Raw genomic sequence first — 16893 nt, 5'->3', positions numbered from 1 at the left:
AAACACGAGCGATTTTTTTATGAAAAAAGGAAGTAAATAATTGTTGATATAATTAATTTAGTTAATTCCAATGATTTGAACTTAATTCGGCTGAAAAAAATGGTATTCGCAATCGGAATGCAATTGCAACCAGAGTCGATTTAAGAAACCCAACAGCTAGTACGATGAAGAAATTGAAATGTATGTTAAAGAAAGTCAGAACAACAAGAAATATACATGTATATCCTGTTTTTGGCCATCCGAAAGAATTTTAAAAATTCTATAAAAATTTTTTATTTTTGAAATGCAACCGTGGACGCCAGCTGGCAGCGAAACTTGCAAATTACTGCAAATTTGCGTTCGTGCAGAAATTTCCAAGTTTCTCAACATGAGAGAGAATTTGAGAGAATTTTTTCTTACTCTCTGATATTTTGAGTGTTGGATAATTCTTGCTGGATTTTCGACGAACAAACCTATTATGTATGAATCATGCGCATGCACGGCGCAGTAAATTAGGTGATATTGGTGTTTGGGAAGGGTGCAAACAAAACTTTCCGCATTTACAAAATTGAAAATGTAGAATTCGCACTAAATTTGTATTCGTCATTAGCTATTCCAATATAGGGCGATACGTTTAAATGATCTGTTTGTTGCTTCTAGACACCGACCAATGTTGCATAGCGCCGACAGAAAGTTTCATGAGGAATTCCGCCTATGTGAAGAGTGTTGAATGAGTTGTATGTTGAGGAAGAAAGATTCCCTACGCCGAGGTTCCGCAGTTCTATAAGGTTCCTTTGTTCTTTCCCTAAGTTATCGCTATCATCAACAGTGCACGATTGTGATTTGGTAACAACGGCAATGTGGCGCTGTTGGCACTGGGCGAATATGTGTCTGATGCCGGGAATATGTATGTAAAATCTCGGCGCGCCCACCACTTGTACAGTTTTATACATAACTTAAACACTTCACTGAGATAGAAACGCTTAGGTTTTTTCAAATAAATCAATTGAAAACATGCCTTCGAAATATTTTCCAAAAAAGATCAAGCCCTTGCACCACGTTTCACGAAATCCCGTTCAATCCCGTTGCAGCGAAGACTGTCAAAAGAAGGAAATGTTGAAAGTGTTGCCATATTAATTGAAATGAATTACTAATAGCGCCGTCGGACTCTATGGTTATAATGCTAGTGCGAATCGTAACAAATCGCTGGGAATTCGCAATAATGCAGCGTTTTTGCTGCATAATGCAACATTTAGCACTTTCGAACATATTTTTCTAAGAGCGTTCATTTTATCGCATTTACCAAATGTACATTTACGCGAGTTCGAAATCGTATGCTTTTGACAAACAGCCGTGTTCCAGTCTCTTATTCAGATCCGTATCTATCACGATCAATTCGCACAGAGAAGATAATGTGCAAAAAACCCTACTGAAGAGGGAAAAAGAAATTTTAAACAAAAACTCAATAAAAAAACTGAATTGTTTTAACCATTATAAAAAAAAATAGGATGGTAGAACCGCTGAGAGGAATTTTTCAAATTCTTGACGTTTGCAAGCAATTTAATTTTAAAATTTTACACACAAACTTACACACGCATTCTCATTTTCAATCTTAATGAACAACAACTTCGAACAATTCCTTTTTTTACTCTCAATTTTGTATGATTATAAAATGTTGGGAAACTTAAAAAAAAATCATGGAAGAAGAATTGAGAGAACGGTTTTACCTTACTATGTTTTTATCATGGTTTTAACCATAACCATAAAATTTGTATGTGTATATATTCATTTGTCGGTGCTGTCAGTTGAAATTTCCTCAATTAAATAGGAAAAAACAGAGTTGATCACAAATTGAGCCAGATTTCAATCAATATCACATCGATGTTGAATTTGAGCAACTTTTCTTTTTCCAAATAATGTAAAATAATAAATGAAATCTCGACCGACGATCACTGAAACGCAGCTAGCAACTGTATACGCGAAAAGCAATGTTGCCACTTTTTCCCATTAAACCATGTTCGAATTGTGGAAATTTTTGAACATCAAAGGGTTGCTTTTAGCATCTAGACTTTTAATGGAGTTGCATTTAGGTCTTTTTTCATAAAAAAATCGCTCGTGATTATAAATTTTTAAATTTAACGAACTTATTTATTCAATTTCAAAAATGTAACCATGTGCCACAATCATATGTTTTTCGTGATTGCAAATCATTAATCAACGACGACAGATCACCTAATCAGCCATCGTTGTATTTGTAATCGATTTTCAGAAAATAATTTTCGAAGCGTTCTTGATGTTTTTTGGTTTTGTTTACATCGTCTTTTACCTCTTCGTAGTGATTTTTTAGCGAGTTGATGTGTTTTCTGCAGCGATTTTAATTATAAATTTCTTACAAATTTATGATATAAAATGAGGTGCTTTGTGATTTGAACAAGTTTGTGCTTTTGGTTTGCCAGGAGGCGTAAATTTGCGTGAAAGGTGGATGCACTTTTCTGGTCAGAACTTGGAATTAAAAAATCGAACTGTACTGATGCTACGTGGATTCAAAACACTTTCTATCACGAAAACCATACTTTATGAACACCTTTGGCTCATTTTTATTCAGTTTCACTTAGGCTATCTGCACACTTGTCGTCCAATCATAGTTGCGTTATCGTCTCGCCCTGAAATTTTGGGCCGAGCACATGCATTTCAAATGAGATCTGCACACTTGTCGTTATCGGCAAATCGTATTATGCAGCGTTTTTGCTGCATTTAAAATGCAACATTTAGCACTTTCGAACATATGTTTTCGAAGAGCGTTCATGCTATAGCATTTAGCAAATGTACATTTACGCGAGTTCGAAATCGTATGCTTTTGACAAACAGCCGTGTTCCAGTCTCTTATTTAGATGCGTATATATTACGATCAATTCTCACGCAGAAGATAATGTGCAAAAACCCTACTGAAAAGGAAAAAATAAATTTTAAACCAAAAATTCAATACAAAAACTTGAATTGTTTTAATCATAACCGAACATTTGTTTGTGTATATATTTATTTGTCGGTGCATTCAATTAAAATTTCCTCACTTAATTAGTAAACAAACCAAACAGAGTTGATCACAAATTGATCCAGAATTCTATCAGTATCAAATCGATGTTGAATTTGCTTAACTTTTCTTTATCCAAATATGTAATGCAAAATAAAAGAAATCTCGATCGGCGATCACTGAAACGCAGCTAGCTGCATACTCGAAAAAACAATGTTGCCACTTTTTCTCTTTAAACCATGTTCGAATCGTGGAAATTTTGGAAGATCACAGGGTTGCTTTTAGCATTTAGATTCTTAATGCAAAAATGTAGTTGCATTTAGTTGCATTTAGGTGACGAATTTTGTATGGATAAATGTACATTTAGAGCTAAATGCGCTAAATGTGCTTTTACGCGTAAAACAGCCTATTAGATGCAGAAACGGATAAGTACGGCATTCTGTCGTTTGCTAATCGTTGTGCACGCATTGTTTGTTTACATTTTATGGGGAAAAATTAGTGAAAATTCAATATTTGCATTAAAATTGCATAAAAATGAGTGTCTTTGGCATATAATCTGTCGAAATTATTAAAAATTGGATAATTGCAATAGAACTCAATAAATGTGAGCGTTTTAACTATAAAACATGTCGAAATTGTAAAGTCTCTGTGTGCATGCACACAATACATTTCAGGAAAAGAAAAGAAGAGATATTACTGAAAAATTATGTCTAGAATTGTTGCAGCACAGTCCATATTTTAAAAATTGCAGGATTTTGCACATATTTCGAGAAAATATCAACCAGAAACACAGAAAATACCTGCTCCAAGTCAATTTTTAAACGCCAAATGAATTGAAATATCACGACCGAGTGTGCGAAAAAGTAGTCGTCATGTAATCGTTGCATCACGATTGTGACGATGAAGTAACTATGATTAGACGACCAATGTGCAGAAAGCCTTATTAATTTTATGATAAATGCCAATATAATCGCACTCAACCACCGCGCCTTTTTCGTTTTCTTTGTTTTCATTCTTAGGCAGATGTCAAAAACGTTCAGAAATATACTTTTTTCTTGCTCCTTTGAATACGTGATCTTGGTTTGTTGGTTCATCATTGCAAATTCTTGCCGGCTAAAATTTTTCCAGCAAGAATTTGTAACTTCTCTCTGGAGAACTGTCACTTTGCGCTCTCAGTTTATGAGTGATGGATAATTTTTTGGTCTGCACGAACGCGATTTGGGCAAAAATCTTGATAATTCGTACAAATTCGTAAAAATTTTTTGCTCGACGAACAAATCTAATGAAGTAAAATTTTCTTTGATGCACATACGCATGTATGTATGTGAGTGTACAATCGATAGTTTATTTCCGATAGTCAGCCATTTTTCTCAGGGTATGCTTCAAGGCGAATTTATACAAGGTGGTGTAAAGTCAGCTGATTTCTTCGCCTTACACGTATTTTGTTTTTGCTTTTACTGATTTGACAGCACACCCATCAAAAGCAAAAACAAAATACATGTAAACTTTGGCGCGAATTGAGATTTGACATAACACCCTCCATACAAAATATATGTGGTCGTCGTTGTTGTAATCTAAATTCGCCAGTAACACCACCTTGTACAAATTCGCCTTGGTATGCTTTTTGCTGATATCTCGATGCAAGGCGAATTTATACAAGGTGGTGTTACTGGCGAATTTAGATTACAACCACATGTATTTTGTATTGCGGGTGTTATGTCAAATTTCAATTCGCTCCAAAGTTTACATGTATTTTGTTTTTGCTTTTGATGGGTGTGCTGTCAAATAAGTAAAAGCAAAAACAAAATACACGTAATACTAGGTTCATTTTTTTCACTCTTGTTCTACGTGATCTTGTGTCTTTCGTTCATGTCGGGGTATGCTTTTTGCTGATATCTCGATGTTTTCGATACATCGATGAATCGTAGCATCCCGATAACCGTTGCTCTTTCGCTGTTTGCTTTTCGTTCATTCGTAAACATTTGGTTTTTTGATTTCACGATTTCGGGTAAGTGTTCCAATAAATCTGTTATTTCACTATTAAATTACCTACTTAATCTATAATCTTATAGAATTTCACACCCTAGCCAGCACGGTGAGTTTAACACAGTTGCTAATTAGTTATTGACCAAGTACCATTCTGCAGCTGTGAGCACAACGTTCCTACAAGCACACGTACAGGTGAGTTTTTTGAACAATATGCCGCGCCACACTCTTGGATTGCTCAAATATCAAGCATATAGCGATATTTTATTGTAAATTCTGCGTTTAAAAACTTTTTTAAGTTGGAACATACTGCTGCAATAAAAAAATTTAATTAGAAATCTTTGATTCACAGACTCCATACCTATCCTGAACAAAGCACACGTCATTGCTCAGTGCTCCGGCGCTGAAGTGAAAGTGGCCGAAACTTCGTTTATGGCTAGACAAACATATGTATTTTAGTAATTTCAGAAAAAGTTACCGAGCAAGGTAAGAAACAAGTCGTCGTAAAGCCTATTTGACTATGTTGCACCAATTTACTCAATTGTATTTTACTTATAAAGGTTTTTTTAGGTACCAGCGTTCGAAACTGCTGAGGGCAAGTACTAGCCCGAGTAGAATGCTATTGCTTCCAATGAAAATAATATACGACAAAGAAACGGAATCCCAAAGACGAACATTTAAATATTTCATCAATTACAATAATTATTTAGGACGAAATGTCGAATTTTTTAGTGATAACCCCAGAGCCTCTACTCATTGGAGCGATTAGTAATTTAGTATTGCATGAAAAGTGTAGTGCACTTTCATTATTTGTAGAGACAACTCCAAATAATTTGGAACAAAAACTCATCCCTTCGGTTGAACGTGAAACAAATGAATCAATTGCCAAAAAAGAGCTAAAGTGTATATGCGATGAAATACGTTCCCGTTGGAAGGGTGTAATGAATATAGCAATCTACAAACGCATTGGTTTAATTGCACCTAAAGAAGCAAAAGTGGTCATAGCAATTGCCTCTCCATTTCAACAATGTTCGTTGGAAGCATTGGGATATGCTATTGAACAATTGAAGAAAGCAGTGCTAACTTCGGAAAGAGGGCTACATTTTAATGAAAACAGAGATTATAAACAAGATGAAGAGTGTCAAAGGGTGTGTGAAGATAGTGAGAGATTCTGTTTCTCAAAATCCAAAATACACGCCGAAACTCCTGTGTCAACGGATCTGGTGCAAATAACTGCAAACGGAAATGAAATTCGTAATCGCATAGCACGTTTTATTACAATAAAACGTGAAGAAATCGACCAAAACAACATCGTTGACTACATTAATATAGACAAACTCAATAAAAATGAAGAAGATTGTACTTGTGCACGAGTAAATAGCACCGTTGTGAAACAAGAAAGGTCGAAATGTCATTTAAAAGTTTTCCGGGTGAAAAATACCACCGGCCCACAAACTCGTCCAAACTACTTAAGAGCATTAGATAAATTGATGACATATGACCCTTCAATGAAGTTAAACTTAACCGAAGGAGAAAAAATTGGAGTACATACAAAATTACCTACTTCGGCTCACAATAGGCTTGAGGCTATAGAACAACATCTGTTTCGTTCATCTAATCATGATTTACCGATAAGTAGGCGTCTCAAGGAAATTGAAGATCGTATACTACGTTTAGAATCTATATCTCCTGAGTACTGGCATTTTATTGTTGATGCTAATAATTCTCCAAAAACTTCAAAACAAAACTCAACCTCAGATAAAGTCATAACAAAAACAAATTATGGGTGCGATCCTTCGAGCCATAAGGTCTACACAGTCAATGAATTAGATTCTTTGATGCAGCAAATACAAACGTGCAAAGACATGGAAATTAATTGAAATCGTAGATTTTTTATCTGAAACTTGTGTATGAATGTATGTATGTTTTCAAAAAATCTATGCTCTATTAGGGGCAAATATGTATGTACATAGATCTTGCTCAAAATAAAATAAGTTAAATAAAAATTGTTATGAATAATTGAACTAACGTAGGTATCTGCATACTCATATTCGCAATCTGCACGTCAAAACTTAAGCCACCAAAAGGGATAAAAGTGGCGAAAGTTTCTACTGGTTTTGCGTTCAATAACTTTCTCACGATTTCTCTTCCTTTCTATTTTGTGTTAACGCTCTCGCTGCTAGTACATAATTCCTGGAAAAGTTGTTAAACAAAGATTGTTAGGCAATGAGTAAATATAAATTGCATATTTTTAGGCGTAGCCGGGTAAAAAATCATGCAACTCTCACACTGCATATTTCATTATTGGGGCGACATGTTATATCCGGTGAAAATGAGTAGCCAGTATCAAACTCCTTTCGGAACACATACATATGCACATATTTACTTTGTTAAATATGTATGTAGTATGTGAATAGGACTCTTCCCACTGGAAAAATAGGTAATTACGAGATAATCCATGTTTTCTTTCAGCTCCGACGGCGCATTACGCTGTCAGTTGCAAAATAACGTATCGCCGAAGTTATTTCCAAGCGTCGAACTATCCGAGCAACTGCTCTACCTTCTACGTAACTTACTTTGTAAAGCGGGCCAGAAGTATGTCTGATACCAAATGTACATTCTAAATTCCTACTTACATAGGGCGGCCACGCCTCTGTTTACGCAAGGGAGATTCGGTAGGGAAGTGGTAAGGACCGCCAGGTGAAGCGCAATACCTTACCAGCAACTTACACTTCGCCCGGCGGTCCTTACCACTTCACTGACGAATCTCCCTTAATTTAAGAAAGACGTGGCCGCCTTATGTAAATAGGAATTTAGAATGCACTTTACGTGGTTACCAAGAACGTAGAGCAGTTGCTCGGAGTACTTCCACGCTTGGAAATAACTTCGGCGGCCCGTTATTTTTCAACTGACAACGTAATGCGTCGTCGGAGGTGTTCATTTTGTGCTTTACTAGTAGATGACAATTTTGGCACTAAAAACTGAAAGAAAACATGGATTACCTCGTAAGGTGCTTACATATTTCCATATAAGTCACTTTAATATATAAACCGTTAAAAATTTAAAAATTAACATACTTAATTTCTTTACATTTATGTATATATGTACATATGTATGTGGGTCCGAATTCTTCTATTTCTATATATGTATGTACATATGTATATACACACGCACAACACACGAACATTCACATCTTTCTTTGGTTGTATCACCCCTCAGAAACCAGCCAACAGTCAAGGACCAATTACAACTCAAATGTCATGCAGTTCGTTATTGATTTTCCTTTTGCTCGTTTGTTTAGTATATCCTCGTTTGCCCTACAGTTTTTAAAGTGAAGCACCAGAACATTCCTTCCAAAATTAAAAAAATTAAATTTCATTTTATGTATGTATATACATACATTGATTAAATCCCTTAAAATCTTTTGTCGATAAAAAATAAATAAAGATTAAGGTTTGTTTTCTCAATTTCGGAGCAAAGCAGAAAGCAAACAAGATTTCTCATCTACTCGAGAATCCGCTCCATCAATCACCTTCAGCTTCAGGCACTGTGATTGTGGAGAGAACGGATTTTTATAACGTGGCCAGCGGCGACATCATCAGAACGCAGCACAGCAAAGTGCATCCCAGTCCAGGGGCCGCCCGCAGTGTGTGGGCGTTGCCCCTGACCTCATGCAACATGGTGGCCGAAGAGGATAGCGCCGCCAACACCGAAGAGCGTCCGCATTCGCCGCCAACGTTGCGTCGAGGTGGACGTGGCGGAGTGGGAGTGAACAGTGTTGGCGGCGGAGTTGGACGCACATCTGGCGGAGATGGAGCTATCGACGAGCATGACGATAGCAATTTACTACTGTTTGAAGGCATCGACGGTGCTATGGCGCATTTGGACGATATATTTGATGTCATAAAAAATGGAGAAGTCAGTGATGTGGAAAATTTGGTGGAGAAATTCGGAATAGAATGTTTGTCGGCACGTGACAGACATGGCTACACGCCTGGTCATTGGGTGGCACTCAGCGGCAATGTAGAAATTATGCGCTATCTAATTGAACGTAATGCGCCGGTTGATTTGCCATGTTTAGGGACACAGGGCCCCCGCCCCATACACTGGGCATGTCGCAAAGGTCATGCCGCAGTGGTGCAAGTTTTGTTGCAGGCCGGTGTGGCTGTGAATGCGGCAGATTTTAAAGGTCTAACGCCACTCATGAGCGCATGCATGTATGGCAAGACAGCTACGGCAGCCTACTTACTCGGCATGGGTGCGCTTAATCATCTTACGGACATAAATGGTGACACGGCTTTGCACTGGGCAGCCTACAAAGGGCATGCCGATCTCATGCGTTTGCTTATGTATTCGGGTGTTGAGCTCCAAAAAACCGATAATTTCGGTTCGACACCATTACATTTAGCATGCCTGTCGGGCAATATGACATGTGTACGATTGTTGTGCGAAAAATCTAACATGGATTTGGAGCCGCGAGACAAGAATGGTAAAACGCCGATAATGTTGGCACAGGCGCATCAGCATCAGGACATAGTACGATTACTATACAATGAAGTGAAGAAAAAATCACGCTGGATACCGTCAATTTCGGAAATTTGGGGTTGGTTATTTGGTGGAGCAGGCGACTCGAAAGGACCTTTGCTACTTTTCTTATTCTCGGTGTTATTATGGGGATATCCCATGTACATGATAAGAGTAAGTTACATAAATAGGTAAAATTCATGCACATATGTAATTATGTACATACATACATACATTAGTTAAAAATTAGAATCAACTGTGTGACCAGATTACTTACAGAGATTTCACCTAAATGATATACAAACATAAGTACATATCGTCTCCTTAATTCTCAAAGGCCGTAAACCAACAATTTTTTATTTTACAGGAGAAGCAAAAAACATTATAAAATCAGTGTCAGACCTTTTAAAAAGCGGCATGTAACTCCGTTGTATTTGGTAATAGCACTTCAAAATTTTTATTGAAGGTGTATTTTAATACATCCTGCCAAAATCTGTGCAAAACGCAGTTTCGAAAAAAATGTTGGTCAGGGCCTTGAATTAAAGTAACGATATTTATGTACCTATTTTATTTTCTTTCCAAGGCTATACCAATCACCTGGAACATTTTACGTCGCTCCCATTACTGTTTCATTTATTGGAATGCAGTGATGTGGATCAGTTGGGTCATAGCGAATCGTCGTGATCCAGGCTATATACCGCTAAGCTCTGATGCCTACTATCGCGCCATCAAACAGATACCTTACTTTGACAAGTTGAAAAAGCGAAATGTAATTTTAACGCGTTTGTGCCACAGCTGCCGCTGTTTGCGTCCATTGCGAGCTAAGCACTGTCGCGTCTGTAACCGATGTGTATCGTATTTTGACCACCACTGCCCGTTCATTCACAACTGTGTAGGTTTGCGGAACCGTATGTGGTTCTTCTTGTTTGTACTCTCAGTGGCTGTGAATTGCTCGTTTACCATTTACTTCGCTTGCTATTGCGTGATGATTGAGGGCTTTACGTTGCTCTATGTTTTAGGACTATTGGAGGCTGTGGTGTTTTGCGCTCTCGGCTGGATATTGACTTGTACATCGGTATGCCTGATATACATATGTGAATCTGGAAGGCAAAACTTCCAATATATTATGTATGTATGTATGTACATAATTCAAAGTGTTGTTCTTTATTTGCAGATATTGCATGCCTGCATGAATCTAACGACCAACGAAATGTTCAATTACAAACGTTATCCATATTTGCGTGATAAGCGTGGACGATATCAAAACCCATTCTCGCGGGGACCCATATTAAATTTGCTAGAATTTTTTGTCTGCTTACCTGATCGTATCGATGAAAATGATTTGCTTATGGAGGATAATATTTGATTGAAAACTTAGGTACGCGCTAATACGGGGCGTCGTAAATTACCATCACATGGATAATAAATAGCTAAATAAATCAAGGTGCAGCGTTTTAAGGCCTGCAAAAATGGATGCAGTTCGAATGAGAAAATAAGAATTGGAAGCTATTTTGCTTGGACTTTAATGCACTTTTCAGCCTTAGCATACGCTTATGGGAAATTAGAAATCTTATGGAATACACGCAACAAATACGATGAGAAAAAGTGAATACATCAGGAACAAGTAACCGATGCCCGTTGTATTGTTATAAAATATGATCAAAAACAACGTAGTCAATGATGGGACATGAACTTATCTTTGACCAAAACCCGTCACTCCAGAAGAATTTCCGGAAATCTCTATAGGGCTAATATGTGTTAAGGGCAAGGTATGTGAATATTTTTTAGCAACAACTATTGTCCAAAAGCAATATTTTTCGGAGAGTTCTATTGGAGTGAAAGTAATTGACGAAATATAAAAACGGGTTAGAACACTCAAATTATGAAAACGGGTTTTAAGGAGAAGCAATATATTTCGCTGGGAGCAAAGGTACCATTGGCGTGCTATTTATAACTTGAAATAAAACGCCGATGTATCCAGAATATTACGGTATTTCTCAATATGTTTGAAATCACGAGCGGATAATAGGATAATGATATTAAAAAATAGCCTACATATATTCCTTAAATAATCAAATGTAGACAATTTTTACTTTGAAATATAAGAACACTTTTAAACGGAATTTCGCGCACCGTCTTCAAAAGAGGTACAACTCAAAAATCAGATCCGGAAATATAAGTGTTTATGGATCGTACAGATTTAACGCAATTGAAACAAAAAAGGTATAACAGTAGTTTTCTAGTTAAGAGAATATAATCATGAAGAAGAAAATATTTTCATTAATTTGAGAAAAATCCTACGAATTGATTTATGAAAAAATCGACCAAAATTTTTCTTTTCGGTTGCGCCTCTTTTGAAGTAAGAATAGCACAAATGACATAAAATGACCAAATACTAATATCTATGTACATACATATGTATAGGTAAATATGTGTTTCAATGTTTTAAAAAATGAGGCAGAAAATTCGCACAATAAATTTAAAAAATTTCGAGTATTAGTGTTAGCAAATAGACTTGATGTCTATAACTAAGAAACGGACCTATACAATTTAACTATGCGCCAAACAACCTAATTATCAAAAACATAGTAATAACAGGCAAGGTCGAAGCAAATGATATGCGTAGTTTCCTAATGGCAGAATTCCGACTTCTCACCACTCCGATTATACATGGAATAAAAGAAATAACCGTAGAATCTATGATGTAAAGTAGCGTTTAAACTACCCAAACTGCGATTAAATATGATGCACAAATATTTGTTTCATAGTTAAGATTCATTGAATATGCTGTATTCCAAAAATGTATGCTTGTCTAGCTTTAGCTTAAAAAAATGTTTAAGAATAATGTACGTATGTTATAATTTGTATGGCTGTTTTATGCCACATATATAATTGTGGTATTAGCTTAAATAAACTATAAAATATTGCAAATTGAATGTCAAAATAATTGATTGTTTTTTTTCTTGCTTAGGGTTTTGTTTTGGAATTATTTGTATTAAATATTATAATGTACGCGCTACCACTAATCAATACATATTACATTGTATTATATTAACTTACATTACTTTGGCATGTTTTTTTTTGAAATCTTATTTTTATTTTTTGTTGCGTTTCGTATTCTCAGCACACACCACTAATACATACTCGTATGCAGGATCCTCATAAAATACTCTAGCTCTCAAAACAGAAATCATAATTTTCCGGGTCTTCAGGTATTGGTGGCGGATCTTTACTGATGTCCACACCTTCCGTGTCCAGTAAACGCAATTTGATTTCCATCGATAGAAGTGTATCGAAATCTTCTTTCTTTTGTTTGCTTGTCATTTCCTGACCCAACAAAGCATTTATACCATCTGTCCAGTAATGAAACGTGGTCTCATCGGGCGCCACAAAGTCCAGAGTTGTATTCTCCATGCTATCGAGCGTTATGGAAAAAGCCAGATTGCCGGCATTTTTGCGTGTACGCATTTCTTTCATATGTGGACATTCTTTGCCTTCGAGTAGTTGTTTAATATCGATAACAGCTATTTTGTTGGTGAGTTCTTCAAGCGTTGGCACGGTTTTCTCATCGCAATCGCCATAGTGTATCACTTTGTGATTAGGCGAGAGGCGAGCATACCAGAATTTGTCTTTGGAGCGTGTACCGCGTGAGTATTTCGAAAAACGTGTGCCTAAGAAATGTAATTTAAACAATTCATAATATGTGTTACCATAAATAATACTTAATTTCCACTCACCTTCTACCAAATATGAGAGTCGCTGTTGTTTTATTAAGTCGAGTATATGAGGTGAGATCTTTTCTTTCAATTTGACAATAGCAGATGCAGTTGAATCGCATTCCTCTTTTGATGTACGCTCCTGTTGACGTAAATTAGTTATGGTTTGATAGGTAAGTAAAGCAATTTTTGCGCGAAACTCTTCCAGATTCTCCGGACGTTCCTTAAGTGTGCGCGTTATTTGTTCGCGGACAACGCTAAACACTTTTTGAAAATCCTCAGCTGTAGCGCGCATATCTTTCCATGTGCGATTTAATGTTATAATACCAATGCAAAAGAATTCCTCAAAAGGATGGTCATGTGTGAAAAACATTGGTTGAAAATCCGCAGATTGTTCGGCTGGTGGTTCACCAATCCGCAATATGTCGCATAGCACTTTCACCAACTCGATAGAGGTGCGGCCGAAAGGACATTCATGCTCATCAGCGCGACATGAGTTCTCATGCACAATTTTTGTATACTGTTGTGTATAGGTGCGTGCAAAGTAAACCATGCAATCCAAAGCCAAAATACCTAAGGGCATTATTTAGAGTAGAGATGTATGTATGTATGTAAATGCGCCCAGTGGCTAAATACTTACCCGGTGGCGTTTCAATGAAGTCCTGTGCGGGATTGATATCACATTTGAAACCAAGTTTCTTGTAATATTGCGAAAAATTCACATTACCACCGCCTGAACCGCCCCCACTGCGCCTCAACTGTTCATCGCCTAATCCCATTTGCCCAGAATAATCGTCAAATGCAATACGTCGCAATTCTTTAATTTTCTCATGTGCATCCTGATCTTGTGCATTCATTTTCATGCGCATTCTTTGCTCTAGTAAACCCAAAGTGAGTGTTTGCAAAACATACAATTGATGCGTCATCTCCATTTGACGACCCGATGCGTTGCCAATCAAAGCCAACCGGTATGGCTTGGCGCTAATCGTGTGCGCAATTTGTCGTTTGCGTGCCTCATCCGCCTTTATAAACAGTGCATTGATGAGGGCTATAGCATTCTGTTGAATTGTCGCCGAATTGGCATCTTGTAGTAGATGCAGTAGATCTTGTAGTGTGACTTCTTTTTCCACTAGTACATACTTGCTGCTATTTTGTACGATATTCTCCAAATTGGAAAGCGCACTTTGTGTACATTCTTTGGAGAAATGTTGAAAATTACAAACTATGTAAATATTGCGCTGAACAAAAGTGCTTTGCAATATTTCCCATGAAATTGTGTCATGCTCCATTAGCTCAACAAAGCTGGCCAAGCTGTACTTGAGTATATCGTCATCTTTTTGCGCAGAATCCTCTATCATATTTATGATTATACCTAAACCCTGCTCTTTTATGAATTCCATGGCAAATGTATGATCTTTACTTAGTGTGGCGAGTTGTTTTAGACATTTTGTCTTCTCCATTGTCGACCCGCTGCGCAATGATTCCAGCGTGTCATTTGCAGTTTTCGAAGGTGAGTACTGCAGTCGCAATACTGACCCATTTTTTATTTCATTGCGATTTTTCTCAGTGACATATTTTTGATTATTTACATCACAAAATTGCAAAGCATAGTTCTCCGGATCGACAATACCCCAACAACTACATATTTCTTGTATCTTACCTGCAAAAAATAATGTTAAAGTGGAAGTTTACTGGCAAATTTAGCGAAATACTTTCAAGCATATCGGAGATGTTTATGAATTGAATAATATAGGCACGGTGACCTTTCGTACCGATTTTGGCGGGACAGTACCGACTTTAAGAAAGTTGCCTGCTGAATATTTTTTTAATCGGGGCGTATGAGTATCCCGCCTTTTGATATTTGTACCGATTAAATCTAGATTTTCAGTTTTTTCTTTATTAACCCTTTGAGGACAGATGTTTTTATAGACAACACTGACATTTTGATTTATAAATCTTGTGGTTTAGATTATTTGTTCTTTACAACAGTTGCGTTCCAGATGCTTCACGATTTGCAGGTTTTTACAGGAAGCCGTTCCAGGTGACCACCTTCCATAAGGTTTATTAATGGAGAAATTAGCTGTTCCTGCAAATCCTGTAAAACCTGCAAATCGTGAAGCATCTGGAACGCCACTAATGTTGTGAAGGCAAAACGGTGAACCTCTTGGCAAAATTATAGACCCAATTAGATTTTAGCACCTTTTCGTTGTGACTACTTGTGTAACATAAATGTTGCTTAAAATGGGTTTTGCAACATTAATAAAAATACATATAATAAATTATTTTTTTTTTGCCACAAAAATATAACAAAGAAAATGAAATAAAAACATAAAACCTTGACAAAGGTCATTGGTTTTTGTTAGGAAACTTTTTAAACATAAGCAACATTTCATAACGGTCAAACCAAGTCATAGGCGTTAAATTTTTATACCAGTTCGTATTTGAGGATTAAGGAACAATAATACGCCATCGAAAAAGTTTTAGCCCTACGCAACTTAATTCGGTCTTCAAATGGTTAATTAATAGGAGTCTCCGCGTACTCTGGCCCAAAAACCATTTTTCGGACAAACATGGTAGCACATTCGTTACCACAAAGAACATAGCATATGTATAAGGAAGTGATGAACATAGCATATTTATTTTCCGTGATCGTTGGTTAGGTTTTATTCTGTCAAATTGGTACTTTTGCTATATTGCAGTCTATCATTCTATTATTATAATTGTTTGTTAAGTTTGTTATTTTTTTAAACGAACCATACTAATGTGACCTTAGTGAAATTATAAAAAATATTACTAACTCCCTCAAAAAAGTCATGGATAAGAATAATATACTATGTGTATACATGTTTGCGATCATTTTTCCAGTTTTTTGTTTCCTTTGTTTGAAATAAAACTGTATTAAAAGATGTTATGCCTTTTTATTCTAAAACTGTATGTTCAGTTTCGATGCTTTAGAAATGTCCCGATATTTGTCCACAGAAATCTGGTCAAACATAGGGGCACTAGATCGGCATTATGCCACAAATTTGCCTCTTTTGCTGGTGCTGCGTTCGAAATCAATGCAGCCATAATTGCGGAAGGGCGTTGGCTGTCTAGAGCTTTTATGCTCAAATGTATGTACACATATACTATGCACGGTTTTTACCAATTCTTTCAGTTAATGCTGTTCAATTATGTTGCATCTACTGCACTTATGAAAATTAGTTGATATTTTTTTTTCAATAAAATTTACCTGTTAAAGGCTGTCGCTGATCCAAATTTATAAGCTGCGGCAAGTGATTCTCCAACTCCACAGCGATTTTCACGATGTGTGCATCTTTCACAAATGTTTTCTTTGGAATCATGTTTACGACAAATACGTCCTAATGTCGTGAATACTTATTTTATTGAAATAACTGAAATTCTCTATTTGGAAGGCTACTCCACTTATTTACAAAAAAATGCAAATATTAATCATGCAACAGAAACTAGAGATGTAAAAAATATCGATGCATCGGAAGTAGGGATGTTCCGATACAAGTAAATGCTAGTATGCACTCGATGCTTTTCTTTCGATACCAACTAAAAAGAAAGAAAAGTACTTGTATCGAATCGATTTGAGCAAGTGCCATATATTGACGGTCATATTTTTTCAATGAAAAATAATTGCTTTAAGCA

General features: G+C 36.5%; 4 protein-coding genes across 7 annotated transcripts in view; 2 read left to right on the top strand and 2 right to left on the bottom strand.

The window, feature by feature from the left end:
- Positions 1 to 1060, bottom strand: part of LOC118741033 (threonine--tRNA ligase 1, cytoplasmic) — a 575984-nt gene extending 574924 nt beyond the window's left edge. The window contains exon 1 of one of the 2 annotated variants that reach the window (XM_036472829.1): positions 998 to 1060. Coding sequence is in view for 1 of the 2 variants with exons in the window: in XM_036472828.1 (XP_036328721.1) it covers positions 648 to 932 (285 nt within the window). In the remaining variant the exon portion in view is untranslated. Of the gene's footprint in view, positions 1 to 647; positions 959 to 997 lie in introns of those variants that run through there. The other variant, XM_036472828.1, reaches the window with a different exon arrangement.
- Positions 1061 to 4873: 3813 nt separating this feature from the next.
- Positions 4874 to 6980, top strand: LOC118741031 (molybdopterin synthase catalytic subunit-like). 3 transcript variants are annotated; one of them, XM_036472823.1, is made up of 4 exons: positions 4874 to 5018; positions 5083 to 5191; positions 5349 to 5482; positions 5567 to 6980. In XM_036472823.1, the coding sequence occupies exon 4, from the start codon at positions 5713 to 5715 to the stop codon at positions 6874 to 6876; it is 1164 nt and encodes a 387-aa protein (XP_036328716.1). In that variant the 5' UTR covers positions 4874 to 5018; positions 5083 to 5191; positions 5349 to 5482; positions 5567 to 5712; the 3' UTR covers positions 6877 to 6980. The 3 variants fall into 3 exon arrangements, with proteins under 3 accessions (XP_036328716.1, XP_036328714.1, XP_036328717.1); XM_036472821.1 differs by having other exon boundaries at positions 5557 to 6980; XM_036472824.1 differs by having other exon boundaries at positions 5332 to 5482; positions 5557 to 6980.
- A 1694-nt stretch (positions 6981 to 8674) lies between these two features.
- Positions 8675 to 11229, top strand: LOC118741030 (probable protein S-acyltransferase 23). The gene is made up of 3 exons (XM_036472820.1): positions 8675 to 9694; positions 10104 to 10595; positions 10695 to 11229. Exons 1-3 carry the CDS (start codon positions 8675 to 8677, stop codon positions 10884 to 10886), a joined length of 1704 nt encoding a protein of 567 aa, XP_036328713.1. The 3' UTR covers positions 10887 to 11229.
- A 1365-nt stretch (positions 11230 to 12594) lies between these two features.
- LOC118741029 (engulfment and cell motility protein 1) lies at positions 12595 to 16735 on the bottom strand. Its single transcript, XM_036472819.1, has 4 exons — positions 16469 to 16735; positions 13877 to 14896; positions 13258 to 13809; positions 12595 to 13191 (listed from the first exon to the last, which is right to left on the bottom strand). Exons 1-4 carry the CDS (start codon positions 16578 to 16580, stop codon positions 12692 to 12694), a joined length of 2184 nt encoding a protein of 727 aa, XP_036328712.1. The 5' UTR covers positions 16581 to 16735; the 3' UTR covers positions 12595 to 12691.
- Positions 16736 to 16893: the final 158 nt, after the last annotated feature.

Source organism: Rhagoletis pomonella, unplaced genomic scaffold, assembly GCF_013731165.1.
Source record: "Rhagoletis pomonella isolate Grant_MI unplaced genomic scaffold, Rhpom_1.0 Rhpom_scaffold_00006, whole genome shotgun sequence".
Lineage (NCBI taxonomy): Eukaryota > Metazoa > Arthropoda > Insecta > Diptera > Tephritidae > Rhagoletis > Rhagoletis pomonella.
Note: the sequence above shows the minus strand (reverse complement) of the source record. Positions and strands in the feature narration are given on the sequence as shown.

What these genes read in the sequence shown, in the direction of transcription:
- LOC118741029 (XM_036472819.1), bottom strand. Translation starts at nt 16,580, where the DNA reads ATGATTCCAAAGAAAACATTTGTGAAAGATGCACACATCGTGAAAATC. An exon ending in CTTCATTGAAACGCCACCGG is followed by an intron (nt 13,810 to 13,876) that starts GTAAGTATTTAG and finishes TAATGCCCTTAG; the next exon opens with GTATTTTGGCTTTGGATTGC. An exon ending in ACTCTCATATTTGGTAGAAG is followed by an intron (nt 13,192 to 13,257) that starts GTGAGTGGAAAT and finishes TACATTTCTTAG; the next exon opens with GCACACGTTTTTCGAAATAC.
- LOC118741031 (XM_036472823.1), top strand. Translation starts at nt 5,713, where the DNA reads ATGTCGAATTTTTTAGTGATAACCCCAGAGCCTCTACTCATTGGAGCG.
- LOC118741030 (XM_036472820.1), top strand. Translation starts at nt 8,675, where the DNA reads ATGGTGGCCGAAGAGGATAGCGCCGCCAACACCGAAGAGCGTCCGCAT. An exon ending in ATCCCATGTACATGATAAGA is followed by an intron (nt 9,695 to 10,103) that starts GTAAGTTACATA and finishes TTTCTTTCCAAG; the next exon opens with GCTATACCAATCACCTGGAA. An exon ending in GGATATTGACTTGTACATCG is followed by an intron (nt 10,596 to 10,694) that starts GTATGCCTGATA and finishes CTTTATTTGCAG; the next exon opens with ATATTGCATGCCTGCATGAA.